The sequence below is a fragment of the Falco rusticolus genome, chromosome 9 (assembly GCF_015220075.1).
Source record: "Falco rusticolus isolate bFalRus1 chromosome 9, bFalRus1.pri, whole genome shotgun sequence".
In the NCBI taxonomy this organism is placed as follows: domain Eukaryota; kingdom Metazoa; phylum Chordata; class Aves; order Falconiformes; family Falconidae; genus Falco; species Falco rusticolus.
The window spans coordinates 44,730,420-44,748,555 of record NC_051195.1 but is presented as its reverse complement, the minus strand read 5'-3'; the positions used below and the strand labels follow the sequence as shown (position 1 = coordinate 44,748,555).

At 52.5% G+C, this 18,136-nt stretch overlaps 2 protein-coding genes across 2 annotated transcripts; one reads left to right on the top strand and one right to left on the bottom strand.

The window, feature by feature from the left end:
* Positions 1-324: 324 nt before the first annotated feature.
* Positions 325-15,158, top strand: FAM166A (family with sequence similarity 166 member A). The gene is given in 6 exon segments (XM_037400136.1): positions 325-483; positions 4,011-4,444; positions 8,847-9,071; positions 10,249-10,352; positions 12,442-12,550; positions 15,070-15,158. Coding segments are annotated over 6 exon segments (1,017 nt in total). The 5' UTR covers positions 325-427.
* TUBB4B (tubulin beta 4B class IVb) lies at positions 15,149-17,603 on the bottom strand. Its single transcript, XM_037400169.1, has 4 exons — positions 17,473-17,603; positions 17,273-17,381; positions 17,074-17,184; positions 15,149-16,476 (listed from the first exon to the last, which is right to left on the bottom strand). The coding sequence occupies exons 1-4, from the start codon at positions 17,527-17,529 to the stop codon at positions 15,416-15,418; spliced, it is 1,338 nt and encodes a 445-aa protein (XP_037256066.1). The 5' UTR covers positions 17,530-17,603; the 3' UTR covers positions 15,149-15,415.
* Between the last annotated feature and the right edge of the window lie 533 nt (positions 17,604-18,136).

Here is an 18,136-nt window from a genome sequence, read left to right as displayed (position 1 = left end):
GAATTCCTTAACTTCTGCCTTGAGGTTTACTCGACAGAAGCACGTGCACGTAGCCCGGTGTGCACAGGCAGCGTGACCTGGCCGTGCGCGTGCTGCACCAGTGCCCAGGGCTCGCACAGCAAAAGTTGTGCGTGTTGGATGTGAACTGCACCACGAATGTGTATTTGTGCTGGGGGCCGCTCGTGGGGAACACCTGGTGCTGCTGTCCCAAGGGCTTTGAGCCTTCAGGAAACCTGACAAATGTTATAAAATCTCCGTGTTCATCCAAAATTTCCGGGGGGGGGGGGGGGGGGGGGGAGTGTGCTGCAGGTGGAAGTGCTGTCGGGTACCAGCATCACTCCTGGCAGCATCGCAGAGGTTTCCTGGGCGACTGCATCCCGCTTTATCTCCTTCCTCCCACTGCTGCCATGAGAGCTGCCGCATTGCCATGGCAGCCCTGAAGGAAAACAACCTCTTCCCTCCCAGTCCATACTATATCCCCGGGTAGTTCTGAAGTTAATCCAAAATGTCTGTTCATTTCCAATGCAAATAGCTCCGCTTGGGATCACGTAGTATTTGATTCATGATGCTTTGGGTTGTTTTTTTTAAACATACTATTAAATATTCCAAGTAACAGTGCTTCGAAGAAGACGGAGCTCCAGGGTAAGCAGTGCTACCTGATACCAGGGTATAATTAAGGACCATACCATAGCACATTGAGGGTAAAGTAAAAATTGTTCTTTTCCCCTCTTTTTTTTTTTTTCATTTGTTTTGAGCTGCCAAATGTTACCAGGGCTGCTGTGCAGGGTTTGCTTTCCAAACTGTCCTAAGTTTTGCATCAAAGATGTTTGAAGGTCTCCTTTGATTAAATATTTGCATAGACGTGATACGGTCTTGTCAAGTTGGTTGGGGCACAGTCCTGCTGCCAGAGCAGAGCTCTTTGAAGAAGGCAGCGACTCTGGGTGCTGGTGATCTAAATTGATGTGTGGTTAGATGTATTCCCTCCCGCAAAAAAAAAAAAAAAAAAAGAGCTTTTTGGAACATTCTCCTCTAAAGGCTTAGAAAGAAGAAACCAAGCTGTCATGGGTAGGAGGTGATGTGGTGTTGGTTAGAAGGTGAGACATGAACAGCAGAAGTAAGTGGATGGGCTTTGTGGTGGAGGAGTTGGGGAGGGGTCCCCGGTGACCCCTGCTGAGAAGTGACACTAAATGGGCTGGGAAGGGCTGGATGGCCGCTGGGGGGAAACAAGCTCCTGTTGGTACAAAACCGCTGGGGTTAGTCCAGCCTGAGGGCTGACTCTGAGGGGCATCAGGGCGACCTCCCAGGGTGCAGGGGCTGGTGATGGACCAGGCTGCAAACCTCAGCGCAGGGGCAGGAGGCAGGCAGGTCCCAGGCTGCAGGTTAAGGAAGGAAACGCGCTCCACCCTTCACGATGCTCCTGCGGTGACGATGGGATCAGTCCTTCCCATTACAGCAACACGCAGGATTTTTCCATTCCTGATCCCCCTATCCTCCAACCTTACATAAGCTCTGGGGTTGGGTTTTTTTTTTAACATGTTTTTGCCTTGCTGCGGTTGTCTGAACGATGTGAGTGTTACTCCGTGCATGCTGTCACCCTGTCAAAGCTGTGCGCTGACAGTGGCTTGGGAAAGATGAGTAACAGCAAGGAGGGAGCTGTGGCAGGGCTGGCACCTCCAAAAGCCTCAGGACTTTCCCCTGCCTGCTCCTGCTTGCAGGCAGCTCCCCCAGGAGCAGGGAATACTGACAGCAGCCAGGGCTGCTCCTCTCTGGGTTGCTGCTTTGGCCGCTGAAAGCAGGAGGAAGAGGAACCAAATTGTGCTACTGCTTTTTGCAGCACCTCGCAGGCTGGTAGTGTCACCCCGAGCCCCTGAGGAAGCCCCCATGGGTGGCTGCGGGTGCTGCTTTGCATCTGCTTTGGGTGGCTGAGTGCAAGGTGGAGCTGCCTCGAGGCCATCACTGAGCCCAGGCTCCGCTCCTGGCAGGAGGTGAGGGAAGGTGCCTTGTCACAGCATCTCACCAGTTGTCCCGTGTGCTGCAGCCGGCCGTGCCGGTAAACCCACAAACACAACCAGGACGTCAGAACAGGTTGCTGTCGTTCAGGTGGAGCGATGGTCACAGCCAGGGCTTTGCAATGCCACCACGGTTGCTTGAGAGCATCGGGAAGCCAAGCCCAACGTGCGGGATGGTTTGGGAAGGACTTGGTGGGCAGAGAAGGGGTAAACCCCGGGGTGCTGGGCAGCGGGCACAGCCCTGCCCGGCTCTGCGGGACCGGGAGGGGTGCGGAGCCCAGCGAGGACGGGCCCAGGGCCAAGGCTGTTCCTGGGCGATCGGGAAGGCAGAGCAGGTTTGGGTGACGCAGCCTGGGGAGCGGCGATCGCAGAGATAGGGCTGAGTAAGAGGAGAGTGAAATGGGGCTCAGCCTTGGGAAAGCAGGTTGCTCACTGCTCAGCAGCGAGGTTTGGGGTCAGCAGTGGCACGAACTACAGAAATGGGGGCTCCCTCCAGTTCTTAATCAAAATACCCAGGAGGAGGAGGAGAAACAGCCCTGCTGAGACCGGTCTCCTGCCCATGCGCCAAGGCTTTTACCGGTAGCACCTGTAATTCACTTTGCAGCAGATCCCTTCTCCATAAACCCAGACTGACTTGCCTGAGCTCCTCAGATTACCTCGCTTTTAATTGCTCATGAATTGAATCCTTTCTCAGCCCTACCATTATTTTGCTCATGATCAAAATTCCTTCAGCCATCCTGTAATTATTGGGCTATGTCATTTGTGCTCTTGCTCAGCTTTATCGTCCCAGTGTAGCTTCCCCGTGTTGCAAGACTTGCTGAAAATTATCCATGGGGACGAGCCACCGAGCTCCTCTGGCAGCTGCTGGTGAGAGATCCTGCATGCAAAGTGGGAAAAGTTGCCAAATGTAAATGCACAGCTCTGCTCGCTGTTGTTTAAAGTATTTGGAAGGGAAAGGACTTACTCATCATCTTATGATCCTCATGCATCATCTGGCTTTATCCCCAGATATGCAGTGGGCTCATTGATTGAATATTTCTGTCCGTACATTGCAACTGGCAGCTCTACCTTTGGTGGTGGGATAACATCGCCATTAGGAAATCCAATGCTGGGAATAGCTGAAGTTTCTGATCTGTACTGGTGGACTCGGGAGGGGAGCCAGAGCTCCACCACCTGCCCTACCCTGGGCCACCAAAAAGTCGCAACTGCCTGTCCCATGCCACAGGGAGCGGAGAGGCAGCAATGCCATGACACACCCCACGGAGGGGTCCCAAAAAATGGAGCGATGCTTGTTCCTGGGGCTGAGCAGCCACCTGCCTGCCCATGCCTCTCCCGTGCAATGCAGGGCCTGGGGGGGCTGTGAGCCCCATCCTGCTCTTTGCTAGAAGGGTACGGAGCAGAGAGGTTTGGAGGGTTCAAGCAGCCATTTGTCTTTATTTTTGAGTTTCAGTATTGAACAAGGGACACTGGGAAATTCCCAGTAACTCACAGTGTTTTAGAACGGGGTGGGGGATTACAAGATTGAAAGCTGAGGTGTGTTGAACTGGAAATACTGTAACTGGAGAGCTGTTGGTGTCAGCGCTGTCCAAGCGCCTGCCGCCCATGCTGTGCTCCCGCTGTACATTTTCCCATCCCCAGGTGCTGCTTCAGCCGCTCTCCCTGACCCCATCCTGTATTTCTCCATGAACCAAAGCACAAGCCCGTGCCTATACATGCCTGTAAATCTGAGCCAGTTTTCATGTGAAAACACGCATGTGCGAGCATACACAGACCTGCCTGGCTGCACACGCAGCCACACGCACCTCCTCGGTGCTCCCCTCGTGCCGCTGCTCCAGTGGTGTCAATTCATTCCCAGTCGCTTGCAGATCCCGGCACGATCCCCTTCCCTCGCTCGTGTGCTCCTGGCCTTGCCAGTGCACAAAAGTTTTGGAGCAGGTCACCCTGCCCGTGGATGCTCCACATGCCATCTCACTGATGGCTCTGTTTTGGTTTCCTTCTCAGCTACCAGGGCTTTGTCCCTCAGTACGGTTCCTGGTTTGGAGAAACCTTTGGCAAAAGCCGGTGCTGCCTGCTGATGGACCCTGGCGTCGGGAGGAGCCCCTGCCCCTTGCTGGCAGCACTGCATCGGCAGAAGTTCATCCAGCGGGACAAAGCGCTGTGCCTGGGGTTCTCCCCGGCCGTCCAGGTGAGCAGACCCCGGGTCTCATCCCTTCACTCTGCTAACGAGCACAGGGTCGATCATGAGCAGGGGGGTCTGTGCCCATCCTTGGTAGGCTCCTGGGGTGAAACGGGGGGGAGGTTCCATGGAGCGATCCTGGCTCTGGTGCAGGAGCATGGACACCTGAGAGCAGCACTGCTGCGGAGCTGGACCACTTGCCCCTGGCTGCTGGGCACGGGGCATCCGCTGGAGTGGAGAGGAGAATGTCAGTTCGCAGGTAACTTAGATGAGAATAAATGATTTTAGGGCACACTATGAACTCATTTCCCCATTCTTCTCTATTCGTTTTGTGATTTAACCTCAGCCAGCAATTCAGCCCCACACAGCTGCTTGCTTGCTCCCCTGCAGCAGGATGGGGGAGAAAACCAGAGGGGTAGAAGTGAGAAAACTCATGGGTTGAGATAAAGAAAGCTTAATAATTGAAATAATAATAATGAATAATTGTAATGAAAAGGAAAATAACAAAGAGATAAATAAACCTCATGAAAGATAAGCAATGCAAATGAAACCAGTTGCTCACCAGCAACCGGCTGATGCCCAGCCAGTCCCCTAGCCGTAGCCTCGCCCCCACCCCCCCACCCCCCCATTTTATCATTGAGCATGACACCACATGGTATGGTACATCCCTTGGGCCAGTGGGGTCAGCTGTCCTGGGCATGTCCCCCCCAGCCCCTTGTGCCCCGCAGCCTGCTCGCCGTGGGGTGAGGAGCAGAACAGCCCTTGGCTCCGGGTGAGCAAAAGCATCCCTGTGTGATCAGCACAAACCTACAACACAGCCCCTACTAGCTACTGTGAAGAAAATTAATTCTGTGCCAGCCGAAACCAGCACAACTCCACAGGCTGAAATCCGTCCCTGCGGGGCAGGTCAGCAGCCGCCCCCCGGTGCAGGGCTGCTCCCGCTCGGAGCTCTCTCGCAGCCTGTGGTTCGTTTTGCATCCTGCTGCTCCTGCCCCGGCAGCAGGGCTGGGGTGCCCTTCCCTTCCCTTCCCACCTTCCCCGCTTCTGCTGCTGGGCCCCGTCTCCTCCCTGATACTACGACGTGCTCATGGAGATTCCCAGCACTGGGAATCTGTGGGAATCTCCTGCCAAGTCCCAGCCCTTCTGGGCAGGGAGCCTAGTCCCTGCAGAGCAGACCCAAACGGGGCCACAGCAGCAGCCACACCATGATCCCAATCAGCCCCAATTAATAGACTTGCTGTCCATTGGAGACGTGTTTGCCATGTGCCATATCTCATGTCTAAGCTGTAGGTGCTGTGGCTGCCCTGTTCGGTGGGAGCGAGTCCTCTCCTGGCCAAACGCAGGGGTAACGTGCCCGGATGGGACCTGGGTCTTCATTTCCCTGGAGATGGCCACGCCAAAGCGATGCTTCCCCATTTCTTACTGAGAATTTGTGCCACGCAGCTTCTTGGAAACTTTTGGCCTTTCTGTTCATCTTAACCCTGTTTTCCAGGATCTAGGTCTCCGCTGCACAGGTGGTGGTTACAGGTTTCGTTCCTGGCCATTTACATTTGCATTTCCTTGGACTAAAATATAGTTGGGATGGACCCAACTAACCAGTTGACCTAGTTGGCTGTCTCTCATTATCCTGTTGTCATTCTTGTTCTCTCCCCACCAGCCTTTACGTCATCTGGCAATGTTTGCAGCTGGGAGCTCATGTTTGCTGCTCACTGGTGAACCCCTGAAGACTATGGCTGCAGGGAGCGTGCCTGCTGTGCTGATAACCCTTCATCGACAGCTCCTGCTGTTGAGCTGCCAGTGAGCGATCCCTTAAACTTGTCACTGCAAACTTCATGGGTACTGCCTGGCATCCTTCTGGGTAGCTGATGTGATGGAGATCAAAGAGCAGTGCTGGATCTGGGTGGTTGCCTGTAGCTAACTGGGTCTGAAGGCTTTTTCTGAAGGTCTGATCTTGATTAAGCCTTGTTGATGGGCATCAAGTATTTTGCTGGTTTCTATCAGCCGAGCCCCACGTTGCTCTCTGGCTAGAGGCGAGGTCAGGCTCTGCTGGTTGGGTTATGCTGGATCTCCGAGGGTGGCCATGCTGGTGTTGAGGGGGTTATGGCACAGGCCAAGCAGCAGGTACCTGCTCCCTGGGAACCTGGACTGAAAACACGTGGAGATTTACTCAAATCAAATGCACAGCTTCTGACTTTTAATTTAGTGCCTTCCTGCACGACCTTTCTGAATTGATGTTTGCAAAACCCAAGGTTGTAAGAAAGAGCTCATATGGATTTCTCAAGTACAAAACAACTTCTTTTTTCTTTTTCCTTTGGTTTGTGGGATAAAAAGAGTAGATGCAATATTTTCATTAATAATGAAGGAAATACTAGGACAAACCTGCTTTAAAATTTGTATGCTGGATTGAAAAATTGCTTTCATCCAGGATTTGTCTTTCCTTTGTTGCTAGCCTAACACTTGCTAATTCAATTACATAGAGTGTATATACTATACAAAGTTTTATGCAGTATATATACTTTATAATACAATTATAAGCAGGTTGCCCTTCAGAAGTTTTATACTCCTGCAGAAAGGGGCAAATCTTGCTCTGTGTGGTTTGAGGGGGACAGGCTGTAATTCCCTGGGGCTCCCTGCAGATGAAGCCTCTGCTGGAAGTTGGTGTCTTGTCCATGGGACTTTGCACTGTGGTGCAGATGTCCACCAAACACGAGGAGGTCAGGGGGAGGCAGTACTGACCAGAGGGCTGAGAAAAAATGACCTCCGAGAGCAAAAATGGAAGGAATTCCTTTTGTTTACAAAAAGACAAGACTGACATAGTAACAGATTTCCAATAAGGAAAAGGTTGTTGCAGGGCGTCAGAGCGATCATCCTCCAAAACCACTGAGGAGGGAGAAATTGGTTCATTCTTGGCACAGAGCATGAGGAAGCACCAGGCTGGAGGAGCTGTATGGAGCCGGGGCAGCCACATCACGAGGTATTTTTAAGGGAAAGCTGGACAGAAGATGCCAAGCTCAGCTATTCCTGCGGAGTCTCAAGCCGCAAGGCTCTGTCCCTCGTTTGCAGTGGGGATATTTACCATACACTGGATATAAGACAATTTTTTTTCCAGCCAGCATTACAGCAGACCTTTTCCTCGTTGAGCAGCAACGATGCCAGCGCAAGAATTCCTTGGGGAGGTCTGTGTCTAGGGTGTGCTGACGCAGCCATGTGAAGAAAAGGATGTGTTGGGTTTGGGTTTTTTTCTTTTCCCCCTTCTTTATAGCTTGGCTAATGATACTTTGCAGTTTAGGCATCACTTAAAATAAATAAGTTCTTGAACGTCTATTTGTGCAGATTTCCAGACGGTTTGTGGGACAGGCACTCACAAGATGCAGTCGCAGCTGTGGGATGCTGTTGACCTCCAGGCTCCCTTCCATCACTACAGAGGGGCGGGGGGGCTCCGAGGCCCAGTGCAATGGGAATCCCTCGTCCTCGTTTGGCCACTCCTGTCTCTTAACTCGGTGTCTGTCCTGCAGGGTACTTTCCCCGTGAGAAAAGCTGGGGCTGCAACAAGCTTTCCTGACCCTGACCTTAGGCCAAAACCTCCCGTGCTGGGGCTAGCAGAGGAAGAACTGATGGTGATGCACATGGACCCCGTGCCCTAGAGCCACCCTGACCAGTACAACCCAAGGACATGACTGCCTCAGAGGTGCTCACAGAGGATTTCACACCATCCTGCATCTGAGGAGCAGGAGTAGCGAATGCCCGAGCTAACCCTGGCAGTGGACAGGGAAAAAGGTGTTGACGTGGCCAGCTGAGCTGTGCCCGGGCAGGGAGCAAACCAGTAAGTGGTGCTGGGTGAAGAAGGTGCCTGGGCAGGGATGCTGCTGCAGAAGGGTGGGGGGTCGGGGACTGGTGGGCATGGAAGGGATCCCCTTGGTCCAGGGGTGTGAAGAGGGACTTTCATACAGACGTGGAGGGCAAGGACAGAAAGTTTAGAGTAGAGAAATCTCAGACACGTGAATATTTCTAGCAGCAGCAACTCTACTGCGTCTTCAGGAAATCGTGATTATTAATCACTCTTCCTAATCAAAATGGCTTAACTTCTCATTTGGTTGAGTTGTAGCTCCAAATCCCAGTCGTCAGGTCTTGCATTATGCTGTGCTGCACAGCCAGGGTTGCGTTTCCTCGGGGTGGACGGGGAGCCAAGCCCTGCCACTGCGGCCCTCCTCCTCCTCCTCTTGGCACCCTGGGCCGTGTGCTCTTGACTTCTCCCACCTGCATTTCCCCCATCATTCTCCCTGGTTTAAGCCCGGGATTTGCCCATGGAGCTGGGCGCTGCTCGGCACGGCTGGCATCGCTCAGGCTGACGTGTCGGAGCCCCTCATCCCTACAGAGCCAGGGACAGCGCTGGGTGTGCTCCAGCCAGCCGAGCCTCTGCAAATCCCCTGAAGGCAGAGATTAGAGATTTGACGTACTGAGTCAAAAGCTGGCTTGGGTATAAATCCCAAGAAGGGGCATTCCTGCTCTGAGAGACAGATTTACAGAGGAGCTCAGTGCCCAAAGCTCCCCTTGTTCTCCCTGGGGATTTTGCAAAACCTCTGCCGACAGAGAGCTCATCTAGTAATTTGACTTCAGCAGAAATTCTTGGAGTAGTTCTTAGTGTAAAGCTGGGAAGAAATGAAAATGGCAGTTGCCGTTCACAGGTTCTGCCAGTGGTTTAAGCGATGCAGCCAAAGGAAGAAGCAGGTTTTACTGGTGTTTATTTTATTTCTCCTTTTATTTTGAGCCCATGAAAACTGATGATGTGACACTGCCAGGAGCAGCTGAAACCCTGGCTATAGAACAAGGTAATCTGTTACCAAGGCTGGATGCACCAAATGTGATCCGACAGGAAGTCATTCCAGGTAAAAGAGCGGGAGGTTATACACAGCACGAGTCCACCTCGGAAGAAATTGTGTCACCCTTCTCCCCCATGGGGAAACCTCAGAGACATTGCCCAGGTGCTCCGGCTCATCTGGACGCTTTGGTATGGAAGGTGCCCCTGCTCCTCCCCATCCAAGGGTGTGTCTTTGGGATGCTGTCACTCCCGTGGATCTCGCACTGAGGGACACATGCCCATGGGTGGGTGGAAGGAATGCAGGAGCCACCTCAGATCCCTACAGCTGTGGGGCCAGGCTAGAAGATGCTCCAGAAAGCAGAGAGATGGCTCGTGGGCTCTGCACCAACTGCAGCAGCTTGGTGAGTATCTGTTACCGTTGAGGGAGTTGTTTCTCTCCCAGAAATAAGATGCTTTTCTGAATTATCAAATCAACACATAGCGGTGCATTGCATCATCACAAACATATAAAACTCTGTCTTATGAGGAGTTACATTCCGTAACTTCTCCGCTTGCTCCAGAAGAGCGTTCCTCTGCAAGCAGCATCACGAAGGGTGACACACACACGGAACCCCCCTCTGAAGGGTACGACCCCAGCAGGAGGAACCTTGGCTTTGCAGCGAACCACAGCAAATAAAGGGGTTGCATATCAAAATACTTCAGTTGAAATTAAAAGGCATCACTGTTTTAGGACGCGGCAGACAAATCGCTCTCTCTCTCTCTCTCTCCAAAGCGTTCCTTTGGAAAGAGGGAGTTCTGGCTGCTTTTAGTTTGATTTACATAATTTTATATAGTTTCTGTCTTAAAATGAGTGAGAATGCGTGGGATGGGCAGGGCAAAAGAGGAAGAAAGGTTGAACACCGGGTTGTCAGCCCCCAAACGTGTATTAAATAACTGGGAGAGGATGTGACAGAACTGTTGGTGTAAAGAAAAGATGAGAAAATTAAATGTTTTTTCCATACCTCGTGGACACCAACAAAGATCAGTTCAGCCCATTGAGGTTTCCCCTGGGAATCGTAAGGCTCCTTCAGGAGGTGCCTCACATGTAAGAGTTAGTTTTACCATTTAAACGGGTGAGGTTTCCCTTCCTATACACTGCCAAGGTTTTATATTTATTCCAGCCTCTTCCACTTCCAGATTGGTTGATCCATATCTGATACGTATGTTCTCAAGCAAAAAATGTTCTCTTTTGTCTTTTTCCAAAGGGTACGCTGGATTCATCCCCCGCCTCACCTGGATTAATGGCACAAACTACATCCAGGGTGTGAAGGAAGCAGTGGACGGGTTTGGCTGACACCAGGTAGATGATGTGCACAGATCTTAGGTCAGCAGGATCATGTTGGTGTTGATTCATCCGCGACACTGAAAGTGGTTCTGTTTTCAGTGGTAGTACTAGAACTGGGGTTAGAAGTACAAGCAAACCAAAGTGCTATTAGGCCACATGTTAAAAAAATCATGAGCAATTAAATTCTGTAACTTGTTTTCTTGGGACATTAAGGGAGGATAAATGAGTTCATAAAAAGATTAAGTAAATCTATTGAGGGTTGGATCAAGGGTGGCTATTAAAAATGTTGCTCTGAGTGCAGGAACACAGGATGCAGCTATCTGCGCTTCCCTCACACAATATATCATCTCGATCTGGATGGCAGTGCTGGATGGCTTCCTGGGCTGCTTGGATGGGTATTTTGCCCTTTTAATTGGTTGTAAGGCTTTTCGCTTTACGGACATAATTTGCCTTAAAGGGATCCAGATCTTCTTTCTCCTCCTTCTGGGAAGGATGCAGAAATATCCCTGCTGAAAAACTATTTTGTCCCCTTGTTGTAAGATCTCCTATATAATCCTCCTACATGCGAAAATGAGATCGATCCCACAGTAGTTAATCGTTCGCATCCAAAGCTATGCGTTTCCTCCTGCTTCCCACATGGAGCCAGATCCCTGGGATGCAGCAGTGCCTGGTCCCGTGCTGGCGAGGGCAGATCAGCTCAGTGGCACAGCTGATTATAACAAGCAGGTTATAACGCTTCCAGCCCTTTCCCAGTGCCGGGATTCACTGCAGTGCCTTCGCCCCAGAGTGTAGATGTAGGAAAAAGCCCAGGACTGAGGATCCCAGCTCAGAGGTGCTCAGCTGGGAAGAAATGACTCAGCAGGGAGAGCAGTGGGACTGACATGGCAGCCTCATGCTTTGGCTGAAACCTATTTCCCTGCGCTGGCGTCCTCCTCCTTTCCTTCTGCTGTTAATAGGGATTGAAATGAAGCGAAGAGAGAAAACCCCAGGCATTATCAAAACTAAATGTGCTGTTTGTAAAGCCTTTCTGCCCCTGGTGCCTTAAGAAACGTCTGCCACGCAGCAAAGGCAAGGGAGGTGTTTCTCCATTGCAGGATTCAGCAGAATCCAGGCTCGCAGAGGTTAGCTGCAGCACACCAAGCGCTGCAGGAATATAAGCACGCTAAAAAAAAAAAAAAAATCACGCATGTTTCTGTCCAAGATGGCTTCTGACTTCAAGCCACTAATCTTCTGCCCTAAATCTCTGTTGCCCTAGGTGACATACTGGGATGTGCCATGGATCATTGCTTACTGTCTGCATCGGGCAAAATAATGCAATCCTCTCGCTTCAGTGCTGCGCTTGAGGAACTGCAGCAACCACTCCATCGCCCATCATCAAAGTGCTGCTGCGGCCCCATGGTTTGCTCGGCCCCGTGACCCCCGTCCCTTCACCACAGCAGCATCCTCAGGGGTTTTGCCGCTGGCGAGAGGTGCGGAGCTGCATCTCCATCCTCCAGCACAGCCCGTACCTGGGTCTGACCTGGGAGGGCAGGGGCAGCTCCAGGAGGTGATTTACACTCTCCCTTAACGCTCTCTAAGCCTTCCTGCCCCTCCTAGCCTGGGAATTACTGGCAAATCACCGGGTGGGACTCGTGGAAAAACAAACCCAGCTGAAGGGCTCACACCAAAACATGGATGTGCTGAGTCACGGCACAGGAGCAGACAGGGCATGTTTCCAGCACCAGCAGACACTGCTGGCTCACAGCCTGTCAAATGTAGGAGCGTGAGGTGGTTGGGGCATGCGGATGATGCTCGAAGGTGCTGGATGCAGCCGGGCTGCAGAGATGCTGGAGGCTGCGCCGCTGCTCCGAGTGCCTAAGGGCTTGCAGAGGCAGTGTGGTGCGGGGCTGCTGCCTGCACCTGTCCGGGGAAAAACTTTGGAAGTGGGAAAAGCGACAATGCAATGTAGCTCCTAACTAGAAAACCGAACTGGGAAGAGAATTACTTGACATTGGCTTAAATATTTTCTTTAAGGCAGAGTCAAAGCATGTGACTTTGGTAAAACCAACGTGCTTTAAAATGAACTGTGCTGTGTTGCTGGGGTTTCTTTTTTTTGGTGTTCCAATTTTTGCAGAGAAACCCAGCTTGCAGCTTTGGGAAGAGATTCCCCCAGACGTACTGGCCAAACAACAAAGTTTACACCAGTGCTGGACTGGTACCTTCCTACAAAGGCTTCATACCAGGCAAGTTTATCAGCTGAGTGAAAATGAAAGTCACTAATTATTGTCATTAAGCAGCACTGTTATTAGCTGTAGTGTTGTAGATGTGAACAATTACTGAAATGTTCCACACGGGTAGTAGATTTTTTTGAAAAACTTTTTTCCCACCCCAGTCTGTGCCAAGGTGCTGGAGCTGTGCCATCCCCTGCCTTTCTGCAGGAGGGCACATCGCCCTCGCTGCCTGCCCGGGCTTGTGCAGAACGTTCCACTGGTTTCCAGCCCCTGAACCCCCCGCTAAAGCAGAGGAGGGTCAGTGACACACACCCCCTGTTACACAGCTGCCCTGCAGTTTCTCTGTCAGGCAAGTGATGCTGTCCCCAAAAGCTTGAAGTCTGAACAAAACCAAAAGGTAGATGATACAAAAGGGGTTGAGAAAGAAAAAAAAAAAAAAGAAAAAAAAAAAAAAAAAGCGGTGGGATGGTATTAGCTGTCAAGTAGTGGCTACCCAGTACTGCCTAGTCCTTGTCAGTTGTTGGTGTTGCCTAAAAGAAGAGGTCTGAAGTAATTTTGTCTCTGTTAAGGGGGAATGTCTGCTCATGTGCCTGAAAGCATTAAGGTATCAGGCTAAAATTTCAATAAATCAGCAAGTAATATTGCTGTCTGTGGCTACAGCAAAGTCAAGATCCCACAGCTCGGTAATGCGGGATGGGAAACCACGGAGATAAGCTAGAAACAGGCAGTCTCATAGCTTGTGCTTCATGCAGTGCGGAGGAGGAAAATGGTAGAAGACACAAAATGTGGTAGAAATGAAAGCAAAGAGCAGGAAACGGCTCTCCTGGCAGGGCTGGTGTTCGCGGGATTGAGCCCGGAGAGAAAAACGTTGAGGCTGAATGTGGCTCTGGCAAGGCTTGTATCAGGGGCACAGGAAAGCCACGCAGAAACAGTCCAGCACACAGCCAGTCATCAGGGGCTTGTGGGTGGAAGCATCTCATGTGCTGATGGGGAAAGGTGAGGCTGGACAGGCCTTCTGATGAGGGTAAATATGTGCCTTCTGCTGCCTGTCACTGCACTGCTGCCCTGGGGAGAGGCAGGGGCAGCTGCTGTCCCCGGTGCGCCACCCTCAACCCGTCCCCATCCTTGGTGCAGCAGCTCTGGGTGTCTCGTGGAAGAGCCCCCACTCGGGGTGCTTGCATCCTGGGCTGGATTGCCCAGAAAGGGCCGTGGTCATGCTCCACAGAGCTGTGCCTGCAAGCTAAAGCCCCCTGGAGAAAAGCTGTGATGAACCCGAGGGCAGGCTGGATTCCGGTGTTAGTACGGAGCCTGCGGGAAGCAGCGGGAGAGCGGCCGGAGCTCTTCAGCGGAGGGCCACTGCCCTAGTTCTGCCTGGTGGGTGATGCTGGGGGACACACACCACCGTCCTGCCCTCGGGAACTGACAGGCCAGGGACCCCGCCAGCTTCAGTGCAAGGAAAAGGAGGAAGAAAAAAAAAAACAAATACCCTAAAACTGAGGACAAAAACTGCTTACAAGTATTACTTAACACTTTAAAAATCTGTTGCTATCATTTTACCTATCCTGCTGCATAGGTTCAAAACCACCTCTTTCTGTAGACAGACCCCTTTCCACCATCCCAAGAACCACCACAGTTAGTGTGACTTTAACTGCTCCAACCAGCTCAACTCTGGGAGGAGAAACCAATTTTTAAGACAGAAAAACCTTAACACAAGGTCCGTTACCATTCCTGAACAGAATTTCTTCTGCAGGAAAGCAGCCTACTATCTCCTGATCCAGCTGTTCGGAGTGACAGGTTTGTCACCTTGGGTAACGCTGAACATATTTACTCTTTCCACAGGAAAAATTTGCTTTGCTAATGTAGGTTTTTCATGTGACGGAATAGCGCTACATGGGATCAGGTGTTCAGTGCACTTCAAAAGCAGGGCTGCAGCAACACCCAACTGATCTCATTTTTAAAATCAGTAGGTAAGAGGGTTTCAAAAAGTGACTCCAGATCTTCTGTGTTATTTGTCCTCGGCAGCAGGCGCTGCATGGCGTGTCACAGCTCTAGTGGCAGGCCACAGCTACCTGCTGGGTTTACGCTGCTGAGTAGCCGCAGTGGATCAGCCCAGCTCATCTTCGCCAGGAACACCCACCTGCACCATTTTGTTGTCCCAGCACCTGGGTTAAGCTGCAGCTCAGACACCTACACTTGAACCTCCGCTTCCATTCCGGTCAGGAGAGCCGCTCGGCTCCTGCCGAGTAAAGCCTGTAACAGGAGTCCACAGGCAGGTACCTAAATTTAGACACAGCTTGGAGCTGAATTCCATCCTACATGTGAAATGCCTCCCCCTCCACCAGTACACTCGATTATAAAGAAATACCAGCAGATTTCTTCAGTTCCCACACCACCAGGAGCCAGTAGGACTGCCACCACATCCAGGGACACAAGCAATAGGCAGCCACCTCACTGGAAGGCAGGGAGAGCAGCGTGGTTGCCATGGGCAAGGTAGCAGGGCTCACACCAAGTCCATTATTTTTCTTTTCCAGACCTCTGACACACCCACATGCTTACGTTTGGAAACGGCCCCCAAAAACCTTACCAAAAGGAACAAAGGAGACTAGCTTCTGCACTGTGAAAAATGCTTTAATGGTGCCTGTACAGCATTTGAAGTGACTGAGACAGGAACACAACACAAAGAGAAATTTTGAATGGAAGAGTTCATACAGCTTTAAACAAAAGTGTTCAACAGGAACACAACACAGAGAAATTTTGAATGGAAGAGTTCATACAGCTTTAAACAAAAGTGTTCAACAGGAACACAACACAGAAATTTTGAATGGAAGAGTTCATACAGCTTTAAACAAAATTTACAGGTGTTCATCTGCATAGCTTTTACTCTGTCTCTTCCTCAACCTCCTCCTCAAACTCCCCCTCCTCCTCAGCTGTAGCATCCTGGTACTGCTGATACTCAGACACCAAGTCATTCATGTTGCTCTCAGCTTCTGTGAACTCCATCTCATCCATGCCCTCGCCAGTGTACCAGTGCAGGAAAGCCTTTCGGCGGAACATCGCAGTGAACTGCTCAGAAATGCGTTTGAACAGCTCCTGGATGGCTGTGCTGTTACCAATGAAGGTAGCAGACATTTTCAGGCCACGAGGTGGAATATCACAGACTGCTGTTTTAACATTATTAGGAATCCATTCGACAAAATAGCTGCTATTTTTGTTCTGAACATTCAGCATTTGCTCATCGACCTCTTTCATTGACATACGGCCTCTAAAAACAGCAGCCACGGTCAGATAGCGGCCATGACGTGGGTCACACGCAGCCATCATATTCTTTGCATCAAACATCTGCTGTGTTAGCTCTGGCACAGTTAAAGCACGATACTGCTGGCTCCCACGGCTCGTAAGTGGGGCAAAACCAGGCATGAAAAAGTGCAGTCGGGGGAAGGGAACCATGTTCACTGCCAGCTTCCGCAGGTCAGCATTAAGCTGGCCTGGGAATCGCAGGCAGGTGGTAACACCGCTCATGGTGGCTGACACTAAATGGTTCAGATCACCGTACGTTGGAGTGGTTAACTTCAGTGTTCTGAAGCATATGTCATACAGGGCTTCGTTATCAATACAGTATGTTTCATCTGTGTTCTCCACAAGCTGGTGCACAGAGAGGGTGGCATTGTAGGGCTCTACTACAGTATCTGATACTTTAGGGGAGGGTACAACACTGAATGTGTTCATAATTCGGTCTGGGTACTCTTCACGAATTTTGCTGATGAGCAGAGTACCCATGCCAGAGCCTGTACCACCACCCAGAGAGTGAGTAAGCTGAAAGCCCTGCAGACAATCACAGCTTTCTGCCTCCTTTCTTACAACATCTAACACGGAATCAACTAATTCAGCACCTTCCGTATAGTGGCCCTTTGCCCAGTTGTTTCCTGCTCCGCTCTGACCTGGAAGAGAGCCATTTTCATATTAGATTATGGTCACTGCTTCCTGCTTATTGCTCGCAAGCAAGGCTTAGGAGCATCGGGGCTGCAGAGAAATCCCTCAACAGCTTTAATTTTATCGAGCATAGAGCTGTGGCTTCACACAAGCACCTCCGCAACACCTCAGTACACAGAAGACGTTCATGATCAACGACACAGCAGCCATTTAGCCTCCCCCGGTAGCATGGAGGGGGTAACGCCAGCCAGAAGAGCAACGACCTCTCGTGCCTCCTCGGGCCCGCACTGCTAGCAGGCACCACCGAGCCCCCGGGGGGCTGCAAGACATCCCCCACCCCCCACCCTGGGGTGCCATGAGGCAGCAGGGCATCCTCGCCCCCCTGCCCTGAGGTGGCGTGAGGCGCAAGGACACCCCCCGCCCGGGGGTGCCGTGAAGCGGCAGGGCATCCCCCCACCCCACCCCCGCCCCGGGGTGCCGTGAGGCGGCGGGGCCCCCCCGGGAGCCCGTGCGGCGCCGGGGCCCTCAGTGCAGGGCCCGGCCCTGCCCGCCCCGCCCCGAGCCGCTTGCTCGCCGCGTCCCTCCCCCGCTCCCGGCGCACTCACCGAACACGAAGTTGTCCGGCCTGAATATCTGGCCGAAGGGCCCGGAGCGCACCGAGTCCATCGTGCCGGGCTCCAGGTCCACCAGGACGGCGCGGGGCACGTACTTGCCACCTGCAAAACAGGGAGAAGCCGTCACGGCGGCGGCGGGGGCGGCCCGGCGGCGGGGGCGGCCCGGGGGCGGGGGCGGCCCGGGCCCTACCTGTGGCCTCGTTGTAGTAGACGTTAATGCGCTCCAGCTGCAGGTCGCTGTCGCCGTGGTAGGTGCCGGTTGGATCGATGCCATGTTCGTCGCTGATCACCTCCCAGAACTGCCGGAGAAAATCGCGTCAGGGGCGGCTGGGCCGGGAGAGCTCCCCTCACCCCACCGATCCCCCTCCTCCCGCCGCCCACGGCCCGGACCTTGGCTCCGATCTGGTTCCCGCACTGCCCGGCCTGCAGGTGCACGATTTCCCTCATGATGGCGAAGCGTCCGTCTCCCGCCTCAGGCCAACTGTCCTCCAACCGACTGACTGAGCGACAGGCAACGGCCACCCTTTATATAGCAGCGGAATGCGCGCGCAGCCTTCTTTTCCCTGCCCAGGCGGCCACCCGCAGCAGCTACTGGCTACTCGTAACGAGGCTCTACAAATAAAAAAATCTGGTTGGTTGGAGCGCTGTCACTCAAATCATTGGCTCCCGTTCGTTCCGCCCATCTGTCTGTTGATCTAACTGTTAGGCAACGGGGGCCCGCGAATGCCCGCCTTACTCGCTCAGAAGATCCCCGATTGGCTTAATTGAATGATTGATGTCGCGCTTGATTGGCTGTGGGCCTCAGCGATGAGCTAACGTCATTTGATTGGGTGAAAACAAAGTGTCCTGGTAACCGTCGCAACGGCTCCGCAGGTGGCCCGGGGCGGTGGCCGGCGTGGCCGCGCACGCCCCGAGCCGTGTGCGCGCTCTGCGCAGCGCAGCGCAGCGGTGGTTCCTCCTCACTGCGGGACGAGGGGAGGGCGCTGGCCAGGGAAACCCGGCCGGGTCCTCCGCGGCTGCCGAGCACCCCCCCAGCCTCTGGGGTCCTCTCCTC